The 26,489-nt window shown below is 34.0% G+C and overlaps 2 protein-coding genes across 2 annotated transcripts in view; one reads left to right on the top strand and one right to left on the bottom strand.

Moving 5' to 3' along the window:
- The window catches only part of LOC143202399 (uncharacterized), a 91,751-nt gene extending 79,942 nt beyond the window's left edge, over positions 1-11,809 (bottom strand). Inside the window, exon 1 of the mRNA XM_076413899.1 lies at positions 11,725-11,809. Coding sequence (XP_076270014.1) covers positions 11,725-11,726 — 2 coding nt within the window. The 5' untranslated portion in view covers positions 11,727-11,809. The remainder of the gene's footprint in view (positions 1-11,724) is intronic.
- wb (wing blister) overlaps positions 1,703-26,489 on the top strand; it is a 173,667-nt gene continuing 148,880 nt past the window's right edge. The window contains exon 1 of the mRNA XM_076413869.1: positions 1,703-2,063. Coding sequence (XP_076269984.1) covers positions 1,949-2,063 — 115 coding nt within the window. The 5' untranslated portion in view covers positions 1,703-1,948. The remainder of the gene's footprint in view (positions 2,064-26,489) is intronic.

The following is a 26,489-nucleotide window of genomic DNA, read 5'->3' as shown; positions in this document are numbered from 1 at the left end:
AAGTGACTAATGGCATTTCTTTATTTACTGAATGGTCAATTACCTAGTTTCGGTAGCACTGATGTTGAGAGTAAATGCTATTTTTATAGGTTTAAAAAAACATATTTATATTTATAGCCTCGCACTGTTTGTGCGTTTGAAAGGTATTTGTAAAAAATAACATCATTTATTTAGAATATCGAGGGTTATAATCGTTACGACGATAAGCATTGTGAATTAATTTTAACGGTTTTTAATAGTCTTAATGATTATGATGGGACACTTCTCAATCCTTTGTTTTGAAATCGCTGAATTATGTCCCGATTGTTTTTCTTTACACAACCGCATATCTGGATACCATACGTCCATATGAAAATATGAAAATAAATGTAGTAATAATCACTGGGAGTCAGATCTGATAAATTAAGTGGATATGTAAGTAGTTTAAAACTTTATTACGCTTAAAATAATGAAATGTGGTCGAAATATAACAATTTGTGATATGCTGAATACAAAATACAGCAATAACTCAAGAAACAATGCAATTTATAATGGAAATCTCCTCAATGATTTGTTATGAAACCGGCGAAATATGTAGAGATTGCTCTTCTTGGCACTACCCCATATCTGGACGGTATATGTTCATATGAAATTAAGAATTTGCTTATACAGCAGTAGTCTATTGTACAGTCTATTCAAAGTTTTTTTGTACATACTTCAACAAGATGTTGCATGCCGTAATTTGTAGATTCGTTTCAGAATCAGACAATATTTTCCTTCTCATTTTATTCTAGTTAAAAAGAGACACAATGCTGTCTGATTAGTCCGTACACGTAAATGAATAAGTCTGTCAAAGTCGTCCGGTTGTCAGATGTATGCAAAATTCTTAAAAACAATTTTTTTGTTCAATTATTTAATTTAGATGATGTATGTCATTAAAATTTAGATTTGATGTATGTCAAAGCCAAACTGATCCAAAACTCAGAGTTGATGTGGCAACATTGCGACGTTTTGATGTCACAAATGTAAATGACGTATGTAAAAGATAACTTTGAATAGACTATATGTTATTCTTCATTAAAATCAAACAAATAATGGTCACTGGACATCACGTTTGGTAAGTTAGGTGGATAAGTAAGTACATTTGAAGTTTATTACATCTAAAAATAATTAAATATGGTCGAGATATAACAATTTCTGACATAGTCAATACAAAACAGAGTATTTATTCAAGATGAGAACTGAAAAATCACTATTTTATGATGAAATACTTCAAAATTATTGTTCTTCTTGCCATAACCTCATGTTTAGATATTATAGGTCCATATGGGTTTAAGGATTTATTTATAAAGCAGTACTTTATTGCATGTTATAGAATAATATAACTTTTTTTATTAAAATCAAAACAAATAATAATACTTGTGACTCATCTGGTAGATTAGGTGTATAGGTAAGTAATTTTATACTTTGTTAGTGTTAAAAATAATGAAATATGGTCGAGACATAATAATTTGTGACATGCTGAATACAAAATAGAACATTAACTCAAGTTGAGTACTGAAAAATGTAAACAGTTCGATCTATCATGGAACATAAGTGCTTTATGATGGAATAACATCCAAAATAACACGAATACCGTGTCTCCTGAGACCTGAACTGTCCGTTTTCTTCACCGTGGCCGTCATCCCCGTCGCCGTCATCGGAAGACGCGCCGCTCAAGCTCAGTCCAAATCCGATCGAGGCGGGGTTCGTATGTCGGACGTTTACAGGGCCCGATCCACGTGTTTACGAAAGTTCCGAGCCGAGAGTACGACCTGCACGTGCAGCTACGCTGACGATGGTCCAAATATAGCGGACTTCTTCTCCAGTTATCATTGTTTTACGTTCTCGCACATCGGACATGACCGATGTGGTCGATAGTCCACTGAATAGTGAATGAATGAATAGTCGGTGCTGAATAGTGATCGATATGAAATCGCTGGCGCGAATCGTGTTGGTGGTGGTGGTGGTTCTGGTGGTGACTGTTGGATTAAGTTCGGAGGTCGCAGGAAAGCTGCACAAGAACAGGGGGCCAAAGAAACAAAGTAAGTTCGATTATCGGGTCAATTTCTATATTTACTATGATGTTCAATATATTTTGTCGTTTTATAAGAAAAAAATGGTTTGATTTGGTAATAATATAAGCTTGATTATGTTTAATATGCTAGTTGTAGTGATATTCATAACTGAGTGATGAGTAGTGAGTCAAAATATGTTCCAATATTTTCTTCGTCCAATGAAAATCGTTTCCTACTGATGAATGTTTTGATAGACGAATATGAGAATAGTCTGTGGTAGAGGGTGTAAATGGAGATGTTCAAAGCTGGGCAAAATACATGCTTTGCGTCAATTAAAACACAAATAACAAAATACTATCTCGCATGTGTTCAAAATACGAAACACAAAGTCGTGTATTTGAAATATAAAGTGCCAAATACAGTAGTTTAATTAATAAATGTACTAGCAGATAGTCTTTTGTTGGGAAATTAATAAAACCTGTTTGTCATACTGTATGAATACATTATTCTATTTGGATGGCGTTTTTAGCTTTTAAGAAGCTAACGAACTCTTAAGTTTATTTTTAATGTATGTGGTTTATCACTGTCACAGGTATTATTTAATGTTTTTTGTACTGTTTTATTTTACCTCTCATCTGTTGTGGTGCTTTCTAGTAACCAACATATTTTGTAACTAGGGACCAATATGACTCTACTTAATTCAGGTGACAGTTTAAAAGAATTTTAAAAAATCCTCTTTGTAAGCTCGTTTTTAGTTATGATGTGATGACATCAAAGTAGGCAGAAGTTTATTCCATAATAGCGTGGTACAAATTCTGGCGGCTTCAGCTTAACCTGAGCAAAACTGAAAAATTTCATAAAATTGCTCAGTGTGAGGTTCTCCATAGGAACCTTAGAACACGATAACATCTTAATAAAATCCCTACCCGTCCACAAATCCCGGTAGTAAACAAACTGCGACGGTCCCAGTCGTAACCCAGGGTCTCTGTCGCCCACAAAACAATCATATCCCGAACCTGAAGCGACATCAGCCGAAGACCATTTGCTTCTAGCTGGTCATTCTAGTAAATGAAAAAAAAGGAAGCCATTAGTGTTTGAAATATTAACTACCTCAGCATAATATATATTTTTTTATTGACGTATTTCATTACAAGTAATTGAAATCCTTGCTAACCCTTGGGAATGTTGTAGTAACTCCGACTTTAATTCCTTGATTTTCGTGTTATTTTCACATATTGTAAAAGGCGTCCTTAATCTGACGAAATATTAGTTTTCTTCTAGAAATCTTTTAATTGATTTTGAACGGTCCTTATACAGTTCTGAGAATCCGTTTTGATGTTATTATTAAAACACTAAATTTCTTCTATTATTAAAAATACTTATTAAAAATACTCTGACATATTAACAATTACTAAATATAAGAAAGGAACGATTGATCTGGATGTAACTTCACATATTTCATAAGGAAGGTAGTACATTAAAAAACACAGCAATGAATCTGATATCGAGCGACAAAACTTAATGAAAAATCTATTATGGGATCGTTCCTTTATATAATATACTAGCGACCCGCCCCGGCTTCGCACGGGTGCAATGCTGATATTAAATTAAATACGCTACAGAAAAAATATGAACGTTGTATATAAAAACATAGCGGCCCGCTCCGACTTTGCACGGGCATAAAATATATATGCCTATGTCACTCAATGAAAACATGATTAAAATCGATCCAGTATTTTTGGTTCATTCATTACTGCCCTTGGCCTGCACGCATTAAATTTGGAGTAAAACAATTCCTCTTCCCCTATACTTACTATGAAGATTTCCTGCTATCTTTGGAATATCTAAATTCATACAATTTTTATTACATTACACGTACACATTTTTAAACGCAAATTTTAAATTTGTAATATCTCTGAAATATTTGTTTAATTTACATGCTGTAAGGAACCATATTGATCTATATTAATTGCACACTGTATTTAAGGTACTTAATTCGATAAGGATTAATGCCATATTGCTTAAGATAGCTTCGTAAATAAGCCATTTTCTCACGTAAAAAGTAAACAATAAAAATGGTTAATGTGGGTTATCCCTAAAAGATAAACATATACCATCGCGGACTTTTTTGTAGACCTTTTTATGGTGTACAATACTGTAGTACATTAATTTGATCTAACTCGTAGGGTTAGGCAGCGTTTTTGCTAATTGCTAAATAAGCCTAATAAAATAGGTTAATTCACGACATCACGTTAGAAACCTCTAAAATTAGCAATGTTGCCTTAGTATATTATGCATGTATTATACATATAAACCTTCCTCTTGAATCACTCTATCTATTGAAAAAAACCGCATCAAAATCCGTTGCGTAGTTTTAAAGATTTAAGCGCACATAGGGATATAGGGACAGAAAAGGCGACTTTGTTTTATACTATGTAGTGATAAAGTTTAATTAGAACTTTTTATAAACGTTATTGTATCTTTCAGTGTTTAATAAACTTTTTCGAAATTTCTTCGACTAAAAAAGAACATAAAGCTTGTTAGATGAAAATCGTTTTTCATGAAGGAATTCTTTGAAATTTGAAAATAATCATAAATCAGGGGAAGTTAAATCAGGTGAATTAGCTGGATGCCGAGAGAAGGTATTTCGTTGAGTCGTATTTGATTGATTTTAGCGATATTGTTGCCATATTTGTGAGCAGCTCTAGAATTTATAATCTTAATGTTGATGAGTATATGGTATATGACGGTGGTCCGAAAACTTATTGAACAATCTACTATAGCCAGAAAAGCTGCGAATTTTAAATGTTGCCCTATATAAGTAATAAAGTTCAATAATTTGTATACGAATCAAAATTCAATTCACGATATTGAAACTAACGCTGAAGATATGTTAGTTTTGGTGTTTTCGAACGAGCGACAGCGTATTTTTCATCTTCTGTTAACATCGCAGCATCTAAACACCAGTAACTTTATCTAACGTTGGGCCAGCGGTCCGGATTTCTTTTGATAAATGGTGGATCCGATGGTATCCCTAGATTAGAACTAACTCTCGCTTTCTTATCTTTACGGTAACTCTGCCCTGTGTGTGGTACGCGGAAAGTTCGGGTGATGAACTGTCAAACGAATGTTTTCAAGTTTGTTTAACGTAATTAAAGGAGAGTTATGATGCTGTTGTGAGTGTATCCACAAATGTTCTTATACCGGCCTATAAATTAATTGATTTATCACAGATAGTTAAAGGCATTACTCGATAAAACCACCAATAAGAATCGCTATCGACTGCAGTTGGTTTGTTGGAACCGGGCACTGTGTAAAAAACAGCCAGAATACGAGCAAAGACCCAACAATATTATTCTTCAGCATGAAACGTTCGACCACATGTTGCAAAACCGATGAAAACATAATTGGAAATATATAAAATGGAAAGTGCTATCCCATCCTCCGTATTCGCCAGGCCTTGCTCCTTCTGATTACTACTTGTTCCGATATATGAGTCGTGGTCTGTCTGAGCAGTGCTTCAGTTCTTTTGAAGATCACCCTTCAAAGGATGAGAAAATACTTTGTAACAATTTTTCATAATAAAGCTTCAAATTAGAAGAAATCCTTTAAAACTAATTTATAGACCATCAGAAAGAAAACTGAACATTTTAGAGGAAACTTCTTTTGAACAGGGGTTCTTCAATTGTTATTTTAGTAAATCTGATTAGTATTTTTATGAATGTAGTTAATAGTTTACATAAGTGTTGGGAACTATCGACTGAAATTGACTATCGACTGTTTCAGTCGCTATTTTTGGTTCGACTGATTTTACTACTTTTTACCAGTGACTGTTTTCGGTCGGACTGATTTTGTTACTATTTACTATCGACTGTTTCAGTCGTGTACTTTTAGTTACTATTGTTGGTTCTACTAGTTTCATTCAACTGATTTTTAACGTTCTGGCTCTGTCGTCCTAGCAGCGACCTCGACAAAAATGTACCCAATTTATGCTTACATAGATTTATATGTAATATATGTAGTTTTATGATTTTTTGGTAGTTTGCTTGTAAATAACAATACAGTATATGTTAATATTATAGCATTTTGGATATTTTTCAAGATTGTTAATGTAATAGGTTAAAAAGATTAAAATTGTGAATGATAATTGACTGTATTTATGGTAATAGGTTGTTATTAAAATAATTAAAACCTGGTCATCATTGAGGAGTTTTGATGTTTGCTTCCTGCGTATTTTTTTTATTAGCCTATTGGTCTACAGCGGGGGTATAAGTTGGTTATTTCAATTTAAGATATTTTGCTATGGAAATAAAAATTTAAACTGTTTGTTTTGATACGAAAAAGTCTGTTTTTTCTTTCACATAATTTCCACAATTTTTGACAAATCTCGACATTTTAAGAATAAATACCAAACAACTCTATTACAGTTACGTATTCAAATCAATCGTTATCAAGCCGGCTGTATCAGATTAACATATTCCCGATAAAAACCGTACTTCTAAACGCACTTTTAAATTCATTTCAATTGCCTTCTTAATTTATTCAAAAAGTCCTCTGAAAATTTGATAATGACGGTTCTAATGGCGATATAATTCAGACCGGGACGGCATTAAAGCTATTCAACGTTTACTTATTGCTAATACGTGTTCTTCTCGGGTTTATCTTTTTTTTATTGGCCCATAAGCCGTCGTCGTTTTTCGACAATTTCACAAGAAAAAGCCCAATTTAACTACCTGCAGAGAGGTATTTCTCTGTAAAAGTCACGACGGTTCCCGGTTTTATGAGCGTAGAATAGGGCTCATTAGAATCAGGCCCTTGTGACTTTTTAACACCGTTTCTCTTTCTCGGGGCTATTCGTGGAGGAGGTTTGATTTTATGGGCGTCGTGTATATGGACTGTGTGTACTCGGGGAGGGTGGCACGGGCACCCTATGGTGGTTATATTCAGGTACCACACGCGTTTTTTGTAATTTATATGAAGATTAAGTTTGGCTTTCGCAATAAGCATGGGACTATAGAACAAGTGCATAGACTTGTAAACAAAATAAACGCTGACCTAAATGACAAAAGATATTGTTCGGCTGCTTTCCTAGACATATCTCAGGCTTTTGACAAAGTATGGCACACGGGCTTGCAGGTTAAACTAAAAAAACTTCTCCCTCATCCGGACTATCAGCTACTAAAATCGTATCTCACTGACAGACATTTTATTGTAAATCAAGGCGATGAACATACCGAATTAAATCCCATATATTCAGGAGTTCCGCAAGGTAGTGTACTGGGTCCAGTACTGTATCTTCTGTATACGGCTGATCTGCCCACCACAAAAATAACTACTGTGGCAACATATGCAGACGATACAGCAATCTTAGCATCCCATGAAGATCCAGTCACAGCATCAATAAACCTACAAACCTACCTGGAGCAAATACAATTATGGTTGAAGACATGGCGCATTAAAGCCAATGAATCAAAATCCACGCATATTACGTTTACCCTGCGTAGAAGAACATGTCCACCAGTGAATATGAATCATCGTCAACTCCCCCAAGCAGAGCATGTTAAATATCTTGGTATGCATTTAGATCGACGCCTAACCTGGAAGAAGCACATACTCTCTAAACGGAAACAACTGGGACTAAAATTATATCAAATGTATTGGCTCATTGGGCGCAAATCCAAGTTATCATTAGATAACAAGGTATTGCTGTATGAGTCTATACTCAAGCCCATTTGGACATATGGAATTCAACTATGGGGTACCGCTAGCAAATCTAATATATCCATCATTCAACGGTTCCAAAATAAGGTGTTGCGTGCCATTGTTGATGCTCCGTACTATATTTCAAAAATAAAGTGATACAACGCGATATTCCTCTAGAACCTATAACGAGTGTAATTCAACGTGTTTGTGTGAAGTACTTCGAAAGAGTGTCAGTGCATCCCAATGTACTCGCTAATCAGCTAAATATGCGACGTGATAGTAAAGTGCGTAGACTAAAACGTTTAACACCACCTGATCTGATTACTGGACATATGTAGAGTTTAGAATAAGCATTAGAATAAGACTAATTAATTAAGATAATATTTTATACAGAAGATTGCTTAATGAAGTGATTTTCTACATGCCATGTATATATAATATAGACAGAAGAAATACTTATTGCCAATAGGGCAGATTGTGGACTCACGAAGAGTAATAAAAAAAAATATGAAGATTAAATTCTTCTTTGTTAAAGTTTTGTTTTTGATGACATCTTTATTAAATATGCTTAGTACAATCTTAATTATAAATTGATTTATTACTACATTTCATTTGTACTTGGATTAATTAACAAGCAAGACGAGTGCGAGATAAATACATCAATATGTATTCCTCAATTATAAAATTATAATAGCCTATAGATATAGTTTACACTAAAAGTATACACTTTGTATAAGTTCGAATGGTTTAGTTCGGTTCAATCTTCTGATTTCCTGCGCGTTGTCCAGTAGTTGAATGGCTTCCACGTTAGTGTGATTTAGTAATCCTCTTTCGTGTTTTAAGGCTAAATCTTGGATAACTTCGCAAATCCATTTGATCTCCAGGTCATTGTGCAGTTCTTCATTGGCCCCATAGGTTCAAATTGGCTTTATGATTGTCTGATAAATCAACCTCTTTGATTTTAGATCAAGTTGAGAGTATCTCCCGACTAACCAGTTTAGTTGTTTTATTTTGGTTCTAATGTGTTTTGCTTTTTGTCTAACATGATGTTTCCAATTTAATCTATCGTCAAGATGGATTCCGAGGTATTTGGCTGATTCTGCTTGAGGAATTGGGCATCCATTGAGTGATATTATTAGGTTTTTATTATTTCGCCACAATGCAAAATTAACATGAACATATTTGGAGCTATTAAGCTGAATTTTCCAATCTTTAGTCCATTTGTAGATTGGAATCTTAAAAACTACAGAAAAATATGCAACAGTTTTATTATCTTTGTTTTAGTAATTTAATAAAATTTAATTAAAATAAAATAAATTTAATAAATAAATAAATTTAATATTATTATAAAATAATAGCACTAATTTTAATATTTAGTGATTTTATGATACTACACGTTGCACATGTTACCTTAAACGTTTACATTCTTGTTCTTTCTTACTATGCTTACTGTTTTTTGCTTATATTCTAACTTAGCCTAACTTTGTACAACTGTCAAACACTACAATTAATTACATCGAGGACATCGGAACTATCTTACCCATCGAGGAAAGAACTATTGCCCATCGACATGTAAATCATATATAATTAAATACATCTTTACATATAAAATCGCAACACAACAACATTTTCAGACTTTGTATTTTGTCTAAACATATTTGCGTTCGATGACCTCATAGCTAGAGCTAATTTTCCTTAGATTGATGTATTTATTCAGCTTTGGAAACAGCCTACATTATCACTGGGTAATACATCTGAAAAATATGGCGAAGACAAATACGATTTGTTTCCTTATACAGTGATTTTGTTGTGGAAATGATGCAACTATATACGTGCCCATTGTCTTTTTGCAATATAATTCTAACGTTTGGTAAGGTAGCAGGCATTAATTGCTTCGACCTTTCTTCTTTTGTCTACTTTACTTAAGACTTACATCTTGGATCTATAGACATTTTCTTACCAATAATTTTTTGAGTATTTTGTCCATTTAAGCGATATACATTATATATAAGATTAAAACTAATTCACACGTTATATAGAACCTATAACTTTAAGTGCTGGTTCCAATAAACTACTAATAATTAACAGTTGTGTCACCCAGCTATTGCAAAAATAACTTTAAAATGTGTGTTATTACACAATGTAAAGATTTAAGGTTCACTGTATGTTGCTCATTCAGTTCAGATTAAGATAATTTACGAAAATCTTAATATAATTTTTGAAAATTAACTATGCAGCTTATTTCTGGATCCTGTATGGGTATTTAAAAGTTGTATTCATGATGGCTGAAGAGATTTACAAAAATATGAGTACGACAGGGAAGCAGAAGAGCAAGGAATCAACATTGCTCTGAAAAATATTGACACCTGCCAAGAAAAAACCTCAACAGAGTGTAAAATGGTTGTTCTACGATCATTATACATAAAATTGGGCCCAATGAAATAATTTGTAAAAGCTCTACCTAAAGATGGTTATTTTAAATATTTGTATAGAAACTTTAATTCATTATCACTATTTTTTAAGCAACTTTTAAGCAACGATGAACAGAGAGAAAAAAGAAACTTGGATATCATTTAAAGAAGTCGTGAATAGATTTTTGTATAAAATTAAGGAACCTATGTTGATTGTTTGTTGCTCATTCAGTTCAGATGAAGATAATTTACGAAAATCTTAATATAATTTTTGAAAATTAACTATGCAGCTTATTTCTGGACTCTGGGTATTTAAAAGTTGTATTCATGATGGCCGAAAAAAGAGATTTACAAAAATATGGGAACTTCATGTGTGACTCTACAGTTTCTATATTCCGATTAACCAATACAGCTGTTTGATTATGAGTCTGATCCTTTCCGCTTCTTGTTTAACCTGCTATTGGTCTGATTGTCGATTTGTAAGACCTCTTGACATCTTCTGGCCAGAATTTAGGTCAGAGTTGACGGGCGCAATGAAGATGAATCCACATTAATAAAAAATAGATACACCTCCGAGAACAAAGCCTTCTCTCGGCCACGGAATCATACATAAAAAACCGTTCCCAATACCTATCGACCTTTTCCAGTGACCACACCGGGAAAAAATCATTTTAAAACTGCCTGACGTCTCGTAAAGCTCGCCGCTTCCTTTGACGCCATCCAATTACATCGGCTTAAACCGCATCCGTCTACTTGGCTCGCCTCTCTCGCTCGCACGCGTTCTCCCTCTCCATCGTTCCGTCTTCGTCGGATCCGCCGGTCCGTTCGGCCACCTCAATATCGTTTAAGAAGTGCAAATAAGGCTTTCTGTGGAGATTAAACGCACCTGGACCCGATGCCATCGTAAATTATTGGTAAATTCCCCTTTTTAATGTCGTTTAAATCGTCCGAGCATATGGGAGAGAGACGAAAATATGTTTTAAACAATGAAATGCTACTTGGACGGGAGCTTCTCTCGTTCTGGTGCCCGTCCACACCATTAGTTGGCCTTGAATGAACTGATTGTTGTTTGTGGAAGTGTTGAACATCGAGAGAATGTGTAGAGATCAGTTGCATCGATCAAAAAATTGTCAGGTTCTTTTGTGACATCGGTCTGCAGTATTTTTGCACGTGGAACATTTTTTTTATTAATTACATCTTGTGGTGGGTACAGACCTGAGCATTCGGGGCGAATTTCGTGGGAAAATTGAAAATGCGCATGAGCAGAACTGAATTCGGCGAACATTCGTTATGAACAGGTTTCAAAATTGGTCCAAAGTCGTAGTGCGCATGCAGTTTGCATATGGAAAAAGAACTTCACAACTGGTGAGAGAAAATATGTTTAATAATAATCCCATATAAAATAATTATTAACAACATGAAAATATTAAGTTTGCCAACTAATTTTCTTTAATTGATAGAACAATGCAAACAATTTTAAAATGTGACGAACACATCGACATGTAAAAATAACCACCCATTAAACGCACTATACTCAACAATGGCTTGTTAGCTTATTTCCAAAAAAAACTAACATTGACGAATCATTTGCCTAATGATTGCTCCATTTATACATTTTGTGCCACCAAATAAAGGTAATGTTCTCAAGTTAAGGCTTTATTATGTGTACCTCATTGTGAAATTTACACATATACATTCTATTCTCTTGGGACTGGATATATCTTCTGGTGATTTGGGATCATTTTGTAATTGTTACAGAATTGTAAACGCAAATATCTTCACGAATCTATTGAGGCTAATTATTTGTTACATAGTCTGACCCAAAAAAAAACCTCTATTACGATTTAGTGTTGTATAAACTCTGATTCCAAGAGATATTGTTTTCAACGATATTGTTTGATATTGTTTTCAATAAACAATGGAAAGTTGTGCTCATTTAAAATAGGCAATAGTGTCTTTAATATCAGGAAAGAGAATCGGACCTATAACCATATATATATATATATATATATATATATATATATATATATATATATATATATATATATATATATATATATATAAGACTCGAACCTATTGCAACTATTCCGAATATCTAAACGATTTTAAAACTGTAACGACCTGTAATTGAACGAAATGGACGGGAAACGCGAGCAAAGAACGAAAAAATAAGGGAAAACATCCTTTGTCTCTCGGCATCCAACATTCCCATGGTATCATCGGCCATAATCTTGTACGGTATGATGCCTATTATGGTACAGGCTGAACAGGTCGGAAGTCAGTAACCTTCGTGAGACGCCACATGATCAATTCGCCGGGATTTTCTCGATTATGCTGAATCTAGGCGGCCGTGCGACGACGCTTCCCGATCGACAACGGCGAAACGCAGGCGGCGGCCGACGCTCGTTTGTTTTTTAACCGACTCCAAAAAAAGGAGGAGGTGCTTCGTATGTTTTTAGTGTATGTTCACCAATTTCTCCGTCAATTGTCGACCGATTTTCAAAATTCTTTTTGTATTCGAAAGAGTGCACTTCTTCCAAGTCAGGATCTGATGGGCGTAAGGGGGGGAATGATGTAATGGAAGACCCAATTCCTCAACGGTTAGGAGTTTGAGGATATTTTTTGTATACTTTTAAGTTTTTTAGGTACGCTGATGATAAAAGGGTTTGCTTACCAAAGTCGTTCAGTTTGCTTTTTAAGCACTGACAATATCATATGGTAAGCCTTAGAAATACTGCAGACAATTGACTTTACGGTGTAGTGGTTAGAGTGTTCAGTTCGCGGACACGTTCGATTCCCGGCGGGAGCAACGGCTTTTTTGTACACCTTCTATTACAACTGTACTGGTGAGTCGGAAGAGATTCTCAATTTGACTTAAAATTAAAGAGATTGATTCTTTCAGTCAGTCATAAAGCCAATTTGGCCCTATGGAATGCAAATAGGGAGTTACACCAAGAAAGTACCTAATAATAATAATAGCAACGCCATCTGACCAAGCGAAGACCAGATAATATATTATTTGTAGATAAATATATTTTTCAAATTTGTTTTTGACGTGGTGGATTTGTTAGCATCTTTTCTGTTCGTTTTGTTCAAGTTCGAATGAAATATTAGTTGCTATTATCATTTACCGAAACAATGCGACTCCCACAGGTCCCTTAGCCGCGTGACCAAACTGTAAGAGGTTAATAATAGTCATAATTAATGTGCGCATACGAAAATCCGTCGACGGACTAGACATAAAAAACGCGCAACGCTAAAAATGTATATATATGGGCGTATGTTAATGTTGTAGTCTCCACGATTCATTCGACGAATACTTAAACAACATCTAGTTGGCTGAAATACAAAATATAGAGAATATAGAAAGAGATCTTATGTGGACGTGTATGAAAAAACGTTTGATTTTTTATGAGTATAAGAATGGTATAGCTATGAGTATAAAAGAAATTGAATTGAGTGTACAACAAAACATTTTCAACGATATTAAATACGAATCCACATATGCCGAAATTTCACCCTGAAATAGAAAAGGATAACATGAAGCCAAATAAGTAAACAAGTGCCAAAGGCCATGAAATAAATAATAAATATAACTTGAACACTCATTTTGTTGTAGTTAACCATCCATTCGTTTTAGGTAACTAAATGTTCAATACGTCAGCCAAAAGCTAGAATGTCAGTTCGGTAGTCAATTCATTAATGGGATTTGTGCATCAAAATAGCAGGAAAAGTGGCAGTATCTATATTAGACATTTATTGTAATCATGATATGTTTTAGTAACGATTTATTTTTTTTATATGTGAAGTGTTACAAGCAAAAAATCATAAGATTTCTCAATGGATTTGTTTTGTTCGTAATTTAATTTTGTGTATATCACACAAAATTATATTATTATTTTTGTATTGTTTGGGCTCGGCACCGACATCAAACTGACCAGTTGGTAGCAGTTCAATTAATACTGTAAATAGATACATAGGTTTAGGAAGGCATTAAGCTAAATTTTGTGTATATAGGAGAATATAAAATACGTTTTAAGTAATTAAAGTTAGAACTTTTGTAAATTATTCCTATGTTATAAAAGTTGGCAATTTTAAGGTATATATCTGAAAGATGGTGTTGGTTCAAAGATGTTTTTCAAATTTCTATTAAACTTATCCCATTAACTTTAACTTAAACCAGCTTACCCTGATGAAAATATCACTATATGTATAAAATTAGATGCCAAAGAAGGTGGTTATATTATTTTCCTGGAATATTCGAAATTATAAGAAATATTGCTAAATTACATTCTCAGCTATCAATTATTTACACAAAATTTTACAAATATCCCAAAAAATATTTATTGGACACCAAAAATAATCAGTTCTTTGTTTCTTTCCACCATAATATTCATGGTATATCATAGTTTCAGTTTATTTGGAGGTAAGAAAATTTGTTGCACTTTTTCCATGTATATACTCAGGAAAAATCGCGATTTTTAGTCGATTTCAGGCTTTTTTTTATAACTTTTATTTAAGTAAAGATACATTGATGAAAATATCATCATCTATGTAAAATTAAGCACCGTAAAAGATGGTAGTATTAGTTTTTCTATTAGATTAACAGTTGTCAAGAAATTTGTTAAAATATGGTTTTCACCAAACATTCTTTAAACGCGATTTTTGTAGTTATATCAAAAATTATTCACCCCATGTGAAAAATTGTCATTTTGGCGTATTTTTCGCCATAAACTTCATAAATTTTGATAGTATTGGCTTATTTTCTAATATAAATATATTTTACAATTGTTAGAAGTGTTATCTTTCTCTTTTCTCTTTCTCTTCTTAGCATTAGATTTTTAGCATTAGATATTTACTCAATGAATTATGCTGTTATTTTATTTAATATTACAATTGTAGGCCAAGTAAAGGTGCAATAGCAAGCAATAAAGAAACAATGATTGAAAATGAGGAATGAGTAGAGGTGATTTGACGAATGTTTGAACCAAACTAGAACAACAAAAAGTTGTTGCCCCCATCGGGAATCGAACCTTCAACCTCCGCATGTTTTCTAATCACTACACCATAGAAGCTGAAGCGCTTTTGTACTCTAATCATCATCAGCTTACCTACACCATAGTCCGTAATTGACGGAGAAGTCGGTGAACATATACGAAAAATGTACTGTCAGACATGGAACCTCCTTTTTTGAAGTCGGTTAAAAAAATGTACACATATGGTGTTAAAATAAAAATTAATGTTACGTCATTATTCAGTAGGCCGTGTTCGACTCGCGATCTGGATCGAGAGCGGTGACAATTAACAGAAGAAAGTCGTGAGAGCGACACGTCATGGCACGGTTGACGTTTCCGAGCCGAAAACCAAACAAATGCATCGGTTTTATGTCGCCCGGCATAAAACACGTCCAACAAAAATAAACACGGCCCAGCGATATATATATTTTGGAGACGTACAGCACTCGTACGTCTCTAACGAGCCATAAACAAGCGACACGGCGGCTTACCGCTTCGGCTTCGACACCGCCGCCGAGGGTACTACGCTACACGCCCAACGGGAGAAACGACGGAACAAAAAAAACACCCAAACAAAGAGATCATAAATCAGGCCCGTACCACCGAGCGATTGTCTATCAAATTAAAATCAATTAGAAGTGATTTTTCTGTCATCCTGACGAAGCAACAATCGCGTGTGACGTCCCGTTTCCTTCTCGAGACGTTCGAAAGCCGCGCCGTTGTTTATTAAGGCCCGTCCACACTAGATCGTTGAATGTGTTCAATTGTTTTATGTTTTAAAATCATTTTGAAGAAGACTATCTGCTGAAATTTTATGCCAGCCAAGTCCTGCTGCATTTCAAGAGTCTAATTCTGGGGAATCGTGGCGTGCGTACAAGGATTTGAATTTGCAACACTGCCAGTTCTTGCAAATTATACGTATATTTGAAGAATATAGTATAAATAGAATAAATTATCTTGAATTCACAAATTAACCTAATATATCTGTTGAGACTATAGAAGTTGAAAGGTTTTGGTACATTTTCTATAATATATTCATCTCCAATAAGATAAAGATGTAATATGAAGAACCTTTTATAAACATATTTCTTCTTAAAATAATTTTGAAAGGAAAAAATTAAAATAAAACAGTATTTATCTTGTTTATTAAGGCCCGTCCACACTAGATCGTTGAATGTGTTCAATTCTCTTATGTTTTAAAATGATTTTGAAGAAGAATATCTGCTGAAACTTTATGCCAGCCAAGTCCTGCTGCATCGCAAGAGTCTAATTCTGGAGAATCGTGGCGTGCGTACAAGGATTTGAATTTGCAACATTGCCAGTTCTTGCAAATTATACGTATATTTGAAGAATATAGTATAAATAGAATAAATTATCTTGAATTCACAAATTAACCTAATATATCTGTTGAGACTATAGAAGTTGAACGGTTTTGGTACATTTTCTATAATATATTCATCTCCTATAAGATAAAGATGTAATATGAAGAATCTTTTATAAACATATTTCTTCTTAAAATAATTTTGAAAGGAAAAAAATGAAAATAAAACAGTATTTATCTTGTTTATTAAGGCCCGTCCACACTAGATCGTTGAATGTGTTCAATTCTCTTATGTTTTAAAATGATTTTGAAGAAGAATATCTGCTGAAACTTTATGCCAGCCAAGTCCTGCTGCATTGCAAGAGTCTAATTCTGGATAATCGTGGCGTGCGTACAAGGATTTGAATTTGCAACATTGCCAGTTCTTGCCAATTATACGTATATTTGAAGAATATAGTATAAATAGAATAAATTATCTTGAATTCACAAATTAACCTAATATATCTGTTGATACTATAGAAGTTGAAAGGTTTTGGTACATTTTCTATACTATATTCATCTCCTATAAGATAAAGATGTAATATGAAGAAGCTTTTATAAACATATTTCTTCTTAAAATAATTTTGAAAGGAAAAAAATGAAAATAAAACAGTATTTATCTTGTTTATTAAGGCCCGTCCACACTAGATCGTTGAATGTGTTCAATTCTCTTATGTTTTAAAATGATTTTGAAGAAGTATATCTGCTGAAACTTTATGCCAGCCAAGCCCTGCTGCATCGCAAGAGTCTAATTCTGGATAATCGTGGCGTGCGTACAAGGATTTGAATTTACAACATTGCCAGTTTTTGCAAATTATACGTATATTTGAAGAATATAGTATAAATACAATAAATTATCTTGAATTCACAAATTAACCTAATATATCTGTTGATACTATAGAAGTTGAAAGGTTTTGGTACATTTTCTATACTATATTCATCTCCTATAAGATAAAGATGTAATATGAAGAAGCTTTTATAAACATATTTCTTCTTAAAATAATTTTGAAAGGAAAAAAATGAAAATAAAACAGTATTTATTGATATATAAACAGTCACAAATTAACGTTAGAGTTCTTGTAAATTATTCGTATATTATAAAAGTTGGGAATTTCTCTATGACTTTGCTCAAAGAAAAGATAAGTAAGTTTGATTTTAAGAAAAAGTTTTTACGTTTTTTTTTCGTTATGATTGAAAAATTATATCGGCTAAATGGTGACCGCGATTCGCTATGCAGCTTTTCGCTCTTTTTAAGGTATTTTTCATGACATCCATCATTGTGGCCTTGTGAAGCACTGGACGATTAAGAAATTTTTGACGCTATTTCCGCTGAGTGGCAATAATGGAACGATTATTTTCAATAAATATTGTCACTTTTTCTGCTCGTTCTTGTAGCGTATATTTATCCATAATAAAATTTGGACGTCTATACAACATAACGGTCAAAGCGAAACTGAGCTAAACGTCACATAAACAAAATGGCATGTAATCAAAATGGTAGCGAGACTTTTGCCCCATAACTGATGACATCCATATCCTAATAACTTTAACATAAACCAGCATACACTGAAGAAAATATCACTATATGTATAAGATTAGATGCCAAAGGAGGTGGTGATATTATTTTTTCTCGTATATTTAATATTTAAAAAAATATTGGTAAATTAAATTTTCAGCTAATAATTATTCGCACACAATTTTTACAAATATCCCAAAAACCATTTATTGGACGTCAAAAATAACCAGTTCTTTGTTTTTTCCACCATAATATTCATAATATATGATAGTTTCAGTTTATTTGGCGGTAAGAAGATTTTTTGCACTTTTTCCATGTATATACTCAGGAAAAATCGCGATTTTTAGTCGTTTTCAGACTTTTTCTTATTACTTTGGTTTAAATAAAGATACATTGATGAAAATATCACCATCTATGTAAAATTGAGCACCGAAAAAGATGGTAGTGTTAGTTTTTCTATTAGATTAACAGTTGTCAAGATATTTGTTAAAAAATTATTTTCACATACAATTTTTTAGTCATTCACCCTATGTGAAATATTATGACTTTGTCTTATTTTTCGCCATAATTTTCATAAATTCTGATAGTTTTGGCTCATTTTCTAATATAAATATTTTTCTTTACAAATGTCTAGCTTATGTTATGATATATTGATGAATATGTCAATAAGTATTTAAGAAGTGACTTTCAATAATATGGTTTTTCGGTCACTTTGTATGGTAGCTATTTTCCGTCGATTTTTTTTTGCCGTCACTTGTCAACATCTCTAAACTATGATTTCCGATGTTTTTACTACTGTCAATATATTCAATTCAACAAAAGTTGTGTTTTATTAAATAATATGCAACATAGCTCAACACAATTCAACAAATATAAACATTTAGTCTTGAATAAAGTATTTTTTCTAATGATGTTTTGAGTATGTCTCCTCAATGTGAATGTGGCTTTACATATACACGTAGCGATATTATTATATTCGGACGTGCATCTGTCGGTCTCTGCCTTGTGAAGGTGTGGGCACAAACGCGGTTAAAACCGACCGGTTTAAACAAATAAAATACTACCAAAGGGGGATATCGAAAGAATGGCACTAAAACGCCCGTTAGACCTAAGCTACTTGGCTTAAAATGCCTACTTGATTTATCGTCTCCATCGTTAATTACAACGCCAACTGTTCACCGACATATGAAGGTAAAACGTCATAAAAATGTCAAAAATAACCTATAAAATGCACAGTTTTAATTTTTAAGGTATCGTAAAAACTAACAGCTATAAATATAATTAATACAGGTCTATAACGATTACTATTTAATAAGTTAAATTTAAAAATATATATTTCTCGAATAAAATAGACGGTTGTTATTTGCTTTGACAGTTATCGCTGACTTGATGGTGACAGTTGATTTTTCCATCAATATACAAATTCTCAATTAGCTTCTCAAGGCTTAGCCATAACTGGAAACAAAAAAAACATAGAGGTTTAATTCAACTTCGCTTAGATTTTTTCCAGGTTTTGGCATCATTGTAACTTTAGCAGTTTTTCATTCATCCGGTACATAGCTTAATCGAAGGTAAACATTAAACTTATTAGTTAATTAGTTAGTTCTGCAAATATATTTGCTTTTTTGAAATTATTTTGGGCCCCTCTCCCATCAGGCTTTTTAAAAGAGGACACTTGTGATATGGAACGTTTAAGATGTGTAGTAGGTTTTCAGAATGAATACCCGACATTATTATTCACAGATAGTTTCGAAAGAATGGCGATTGATGCTTGTTTCACTTGTTTAGTTTTCTTTGTAAATTGTCTGTCTGGCTCTGTTTTTTTATTACTCTTCGTGTGTCCACAATCTGCCCTATTGGCAATAAGTATTTCTTATGTCTATATTGTATATACATGGCATGTAGAAAATTACTTCATTAAGAAATCTTCTGTATATAATATTATCTTAATTAATAAGTCTTATTCTAAAGCTTATTCTAAAGTCTACATGTCCAGTAATCAGATCAGGTGGTGTTAAACATTTTAGTCTACGCACTTCACTGTGACGTCACATATTTAGCTGATTAGCGAGTACATTGGGATGCACTGACACTCTTTCGAAGTACTTCATACAAACACGTTGAATTACACTCGTTATAGGTTCTAGAGGAATATCGCGTTGTATCACTTTATTTGAAATATAGTACGGAGCATCAACAATGGTACGCAACACCTTATTTTGGAACCGTTGAATGATTGATATTAGATTTGCTAGCGGCATCCCATAGTTGGATTCCATATGCCCAAATGGACTTGAGTAGAGACTCATACAGCAATACCTTGTTATCTAATGATAACTTGGATTTGCGCCCGATGAGCCAATATATTTGATATAACTTTAGTCCCAGTTGTTTCCGTTTAGAGAGTATGTGCTTCTTCCAGGTTAGGCGTCGATCTAAGTGCATACCAAGATATTTAACATGTTCTGCTTGGGGGAGTTGACTATGATTGATATTTACTGGTGGACATGTTCTTCTACGCAGAGTAAACGTTATATGTGTGGATTTTGTTTCATTGGCTTTAATGCGCCATGTCTTCAACCATAATTGTATTTGCTCCCGCTAGGTTTGTAGGTTTATTGATGCTGTGACTGGATCTTCATGGGATGCTAAGATTCCTGTATCGTCTACATATGTTGCCACAGTAGTTATTTTTGTGGTGGGCAGATCAGCTGTATACAGAAGATGGACCTGGACCCAGTACACTACCTTGCGGAATTGCTGAATATATGGGATTTAATTCGGTATGTTCATCACCTTGATTTACAATAATCAGTGAGTGAGTGTGATACGATTTTGGTAACTGATGGTCCGGATGAGGGAGAAGTTTCTTTAGTTTTACCCGCAAGCCCGTATGCCATACTTTGTCAAAAGCCTGAGATATGTCTAGGAAAGCAGCCGAATAATATCTTTTGGCATTTAGGTCAGCGTTTATTTTGTCTACAAGTCTATGCACTTGTTCTATAGTCCCATGCTTATTGCAAAAGCCAAATTGATGTTCTGGATTAATTTTTCTTTTTTCTATTATATAGTTTAGCTTTTTTATGTATAATTTCTCGACAACTTTCGAGATTATCGGTAATAAACTTATAGGTCGGTAGGAGGTCACATCTTCTGGTATTTTTCCTGGTTTAAGAATCATTAATATTTTAGCTACTTTCCAGATACAAGGGAAGTAATTAATTCGTAGCATAGCATTAAATATAAATGTTAATAGTTTTATACCCTTTTCTGATAGACCTTTTAAAATTTTGCCAGTAATTAAGTCATACCCAGGAGCTTTTTTAATATTAATCTCTCTCATTATTGTTTGTTTAACTTTTTTGACCGTTAATATCTCGTGCGGCAAGTCCATTTGAAATGGCGAATCTAGAAAGCTAGTAATTTTATTTTCCTCATCTTTATGTAGCTGAGACTGGAAAGGTTTAAAAACATTTTTTAAGTGTTTTGAGAAAATGCCGGCCTTCTCTTTATTGCTTCTCATAGAATTCAATTAGACTACTTAATTTAGCGTCAAGAGTAACATCTATATATTATAGAAGTTTCTGTGATTTGGTTCCCTTCAATCATCTGTATTTCTGCGTGTTGTCAGTGTTGTATTACTAGTTGGTGTGATCTGTAGCAAGCGCAAATAATCTTTACACTTGAGTGATAAAACATTCTTTTAATTGTAGATCAAGCTGGGAATATCTATCAACTAATCAGTACAGTTCTTTGATTTTAAGTCTGATCTATTCTCCTTTTTATCTAACGTGATATTTTGATTTTAGTGGTGATGCCATACTGAGTTGAGTAATAAATGTTAAGCCTAAATATATTTTAATTTTACTTACTGTTTAGTACATGTTATATACAAATTAAAATAGTTTTGTTCATTATAATATACTTATATAGCCACAAACATCACTACTACCCAATTAATGAAGCAAACATATCAACCTCTACTACTTTTAACTGCGTACTGACCTACCTTTCAATGACCAACGCCGGTATTGTATGTAAATAAGAGAAACAAGAGCCTACCGAATCGAAATTGGAATCGGTCAATTGTTTTTTTAACGTATCTTCGTCCTTATACGGATCTTCTCTTGGTATCCGTTCGACAGGGCAGTTCCTACTCCTATCTGATCTTGATATTTGTCGACTTATTATTTTAGATTGGGGCCGTAAAGCGTTATGGCTACTGTTCGATGTATTTGGCGCGTGAACGCGTCTTGTGCAACATACAGGCCCGATTTATTTCCGCTCCGGCAATTATTTATTGAGCAATTTGCCCGCACATTACCTTTAACAGCAGTAACGCGTAAGGGAACAGAACAGTACTTCAGTGAGCACCGATTTTCTGTTTCTCTTTACTGTATGACTTAATTTTTAGAGATTTTTTGATGATCCAACAAATGTCTTTAATACGGAACTATTTTAGCGAGTTTTGGAGGACTTACTCTCTCACCTGGTTAATAGCATCTTTGGTACTATATTCTATACGAATACCAACATAGAAATGCCTTATCGAGAGTGTAAAAGTTAATAAAAACGTTTCAGAGGTGGTTATTTCAATGTTAGTGGACCATATTAGTAGTCGAAAATTGATTTAATTTTAAACATTTCTTAAATTAATTAAAAAAAAGCAAGGTGAGTACGGGATTAATACATCAGTAATAAGTCAATTGAAAAGTCCCAGGCCTGACACACAGATGGCGCTACTAAAAAAATCCATATATTTTTTAGTTAGTCCTAACCTTCAAAAAACGCCTGTATAAATTTGACAGCTGTCAGATCATTAGTTTGTGAGTTATAGCATTTTGAGTGAAGAAACTTTTGTTATTGTGAATAAAATGGATTAAAAGGCATTTCGCGCGTTGATAAAATATTGCTTTTTAAAAGGAAAAATACAGTGAAGCAAAAACTTGGCTTGATCAGTTTTTGGACACGGCCCCAGTAAAATCAAGGATTGGTATGCTAAGTTTCGACGTGGTGAAATGAGCCCCGAAGGCGGTGAACGCAGTGGACGCCCAAAAGAGGTTGTTACCAACGAAAACATTAAAAAAATCTACAAATTGATTTTGAATGACCATAAATTGAAATTGAATGAAGTAGAAGAGACTTTAAAAATATCAACTGAACGTGTACATCATATCATTCACGAATATTTGGATATGAGAAAAGTCTGTGAAAAGTGGGTGCCGCGTGAGCTCACTTTTGATCAAAAACAACGACGAGTTGATGATTCGGAGCAGTGTTTGAAGATGAACAAGCATAATAAACCCGAGTTTTTGCGTCAATATCTGATAATGGATGAAACATGGCTCCATCACTTCACTCCGAAGTCCAATCGACAGTCATCCGAATGGACTGAACACGATGAACCCGCTCCACGGTGTGGGAAAACGCAACAGTCGGTTGGTAACTTGAAATAGGAAGGACCATCAACAGCGACCATTGCATAGCGTTATTGGACCGTTTGAAGGACGATATCAAGGAAAAACGGCCGCATTTAAAGAAAAAGAAAGTGCTGCTTCACCAAGACAATGCACCGTGTCACAAGTCAGTGAAAACGATGGCAAGTATCCATGAATTAGGCTTCAAACTGCTTTACCATCCACCGTATTCTCCAGATCTGCCCCCAGCGACTATTTCCTGTTCTCAGATGCCAAAAGAATGCTCACTGGAAAGAAATTTCAGTCGAATGAAGAGGTGATCGCCGAAACTGAGGCTTATTTTGAAGCAAAGGACAAATTGTACTACAAAAATGGTATCGAAAAGTCGAATGGACGTTATAATCAGTGAATCACCCTTGAAGGGAATTATGTTGAATAAAAAAAAGTAATCTTGCCAAAAAAATGTTTACTATGGTGGACCGTGGACTTTTCAATTGACCTGTTATATTTTCTAGGATTGTCTGGAAGGAAAAAACATTTGGAAAGTTGTTAAAAAGAAACCATGCCTGGTGTACCTAAAATCCACACTGTCAGGGAAAGATTCATAAACCCGAACTGTGTGAGTATTAGGTTTTTTCTCACTATAATCAGTGTCATGTTAAATAGTAGCGGTATAGCAAATATCCTAAATGAGAAATTCCCGGTACTCTCTAGATAGAACGAATATCGACGCAAGCAGGAATACCAATTACAGGCCCGATACATAACGATAATCCGCGTTTCCTATAATTGTAACAAGACCCATGGACGTCCCCGTTATGTCCGAGCGGACCCGGCGAACAATGGCCCGACCAGTACCGACTCAATTAACTAGATCTTGAGATTTCAGGTCGTAGAGAAAGAGAGAAAGAGAGAGAGAGAGAGAGAGAGACCGGGCGGATTATAAGGAGCCGTACAGGACCGATACGACCTGCGAGATTGTCCTCGACATGCCGCCCCCGCGGGTCCCCTCCCGCCCCTGCAGGACAGCGGCGGCGGCGGCGGTACTGCCGACTTTTTTGCCATCGGAGCCCGCGGAGACGCCGGTGACTCAACCGATGTTTATTGGTCGCCATTTAGGGCGTCGCGTTGCCCTAGATGGCCTTACGGCCGCCGTGTTCTCGGAAAGCGATGGCGAGGTCTCTTTTCCCATCGCCGGCCGGCCGCGCGCGTGTGTTTGTGTCGGTTTTTCATCGATAGCGACCGAGATAAACCTTTACGGGGACCGGTCGTTCGTCAATTCTTATCAATTAAGCGCAAATGTTATCCGGACTGGAGGAATTTATTGTGAAAAACTGGTTACGTATTTATTATTCAGCGTTCTGTCCATTGTCCACCTCTTTTTCCAGCAGATTTCGTAATATATGGTTAAACAACGGCAAAAGACGATATTACTTCTTTCAATCGTCATCAATAGCTAGTTGGAGCTTAGAGAGAGTGTCTACTCTTCAGCCAATAACAGGTCGAATGAAAAGTTCCTAGTAGCCTACCATAGTAAAACATTTTTTTGACAAAATAATTTTTTTTATTCAACATAATTCCCTTCAAGTGTGATAGACTTATTATAGCGACCCTCCTACTTTTCGATACCATTTTTGTAGTACGATTTGTGCTTTGCTACAAAAACAAAAACATCTATGTGTCAGACCGCGGACTTTTCAATTGATTTGTTACATTTAATTTATATATTATCGAAGGATTTAAACTACTGTTACTGTGGGTGGCTAAATAATTAGGAATAATATAAAAATAATAATAAAATTTTGTCACATATTCAAAGAAATAAAGAACCAACAAAACAAACCTAAATTAATGTAACTGTTTGGGTTCGGCACCGACTTCAAAATAGTCAGTTGGTAGTGGTTAAAATAATATCGTTAATAGATAAATAGGTGGGTATTAAGCCAAATTGTGTGTAAATAGTAGAATATAAAATACGTGTAGTAGATAGGTTAAATAAGGTTTTTGTTTATTTTTATATGGTTTTTACAACGATTATTATGTACTTATTCTATATTAAAATGTTTTTTTTGTGTTAAAAGTTTAAGTTTGATTATTTTTTAATTTTTAGTGAACTCCTTAATTTTTTTAAGACTATTTTATTAGTTTAGTTATAGTTACCAGCGTGAGTGACAATATATCTGCGATAAATTACGAACAGTTTTTAATATTATTATTTCAGTTAAAGTCACAGTACAGTCACCATTGACGTATTATTTGTCTATAAGTTTTCTGTCTTGTTTCACGAAGATAAACTTGCATCAGAAGAAATTATATTTTTTCAGTCATATCAAATCATTTCTTGATAGCTATATTTAAAAATTCAGATTATCTTGTTAACAATCAATCAATAAAACAAAAATGATTCGTCAGCGAACCGATATTACATCGTATATCAAATCAACTGTTGAAGTTCAGTGTGTTTTATCGGTGTTGCTGCTTTTTATGCACAAGCCGCCAACATGCAATTATATTGTTATGCAAATATCGTTAATATCTTGTTAGTTCTTGGGATAGCCATCTAATGCTGGTTGAATGTTAAGGACAAAACATACATTGCATATATAAAAAATATTATATCATATATGCAATTTAATTTTTTCTGTTCTTATGTTTATATATTTTTTAAGTAGATTTTATATTACATATATATAGTACAATTACAGTTCGATTCAATCTTCTGATTTCCTGCGTGTTGTCCAATAGCTGTATTGCTTCCAGTTTTTTCAAGTTTCAAGTAGATCCATTTGATTACGAAGTCATTGTTATTTGATTGTAAATCGATCCAGGAACATTGTTTTGGTGACGTTGGATTACTAGTCAATATGATGTCTCAATGCAACCCCATATTAGAGTTATGATTAGTAGGACTTATGGGGTAAGTAAATAATAAAAGTCAAGGTAATCTAGAATATCTACTTAATATGAATGATTTTTAAGTTTGAAGAATAGCTAGGAGTCCCACGGAGACAAGTTAAATAAATAAAGCGAC

Source organism: Rhynchophorus ferrugineus, unplaced genomic scaffold, assembly GCF_030347505.1.
Source record: "Rhynchophorus ferrugineus isolate W39M unplaced genomic scaffold, kcgeb_rfMv2 rfM9, whole genome shotgun sequence".
Lineage (NCBI taxonomy): Eukaryota > Metazoa > Arthropoda > Insecta > Coleoptera > Curculionidae > Rhynchophorus > Rhynchophorus ferrugineus.
This window is presented reverse-complemented; position numbering and strand designations above follow the sequence as displayed.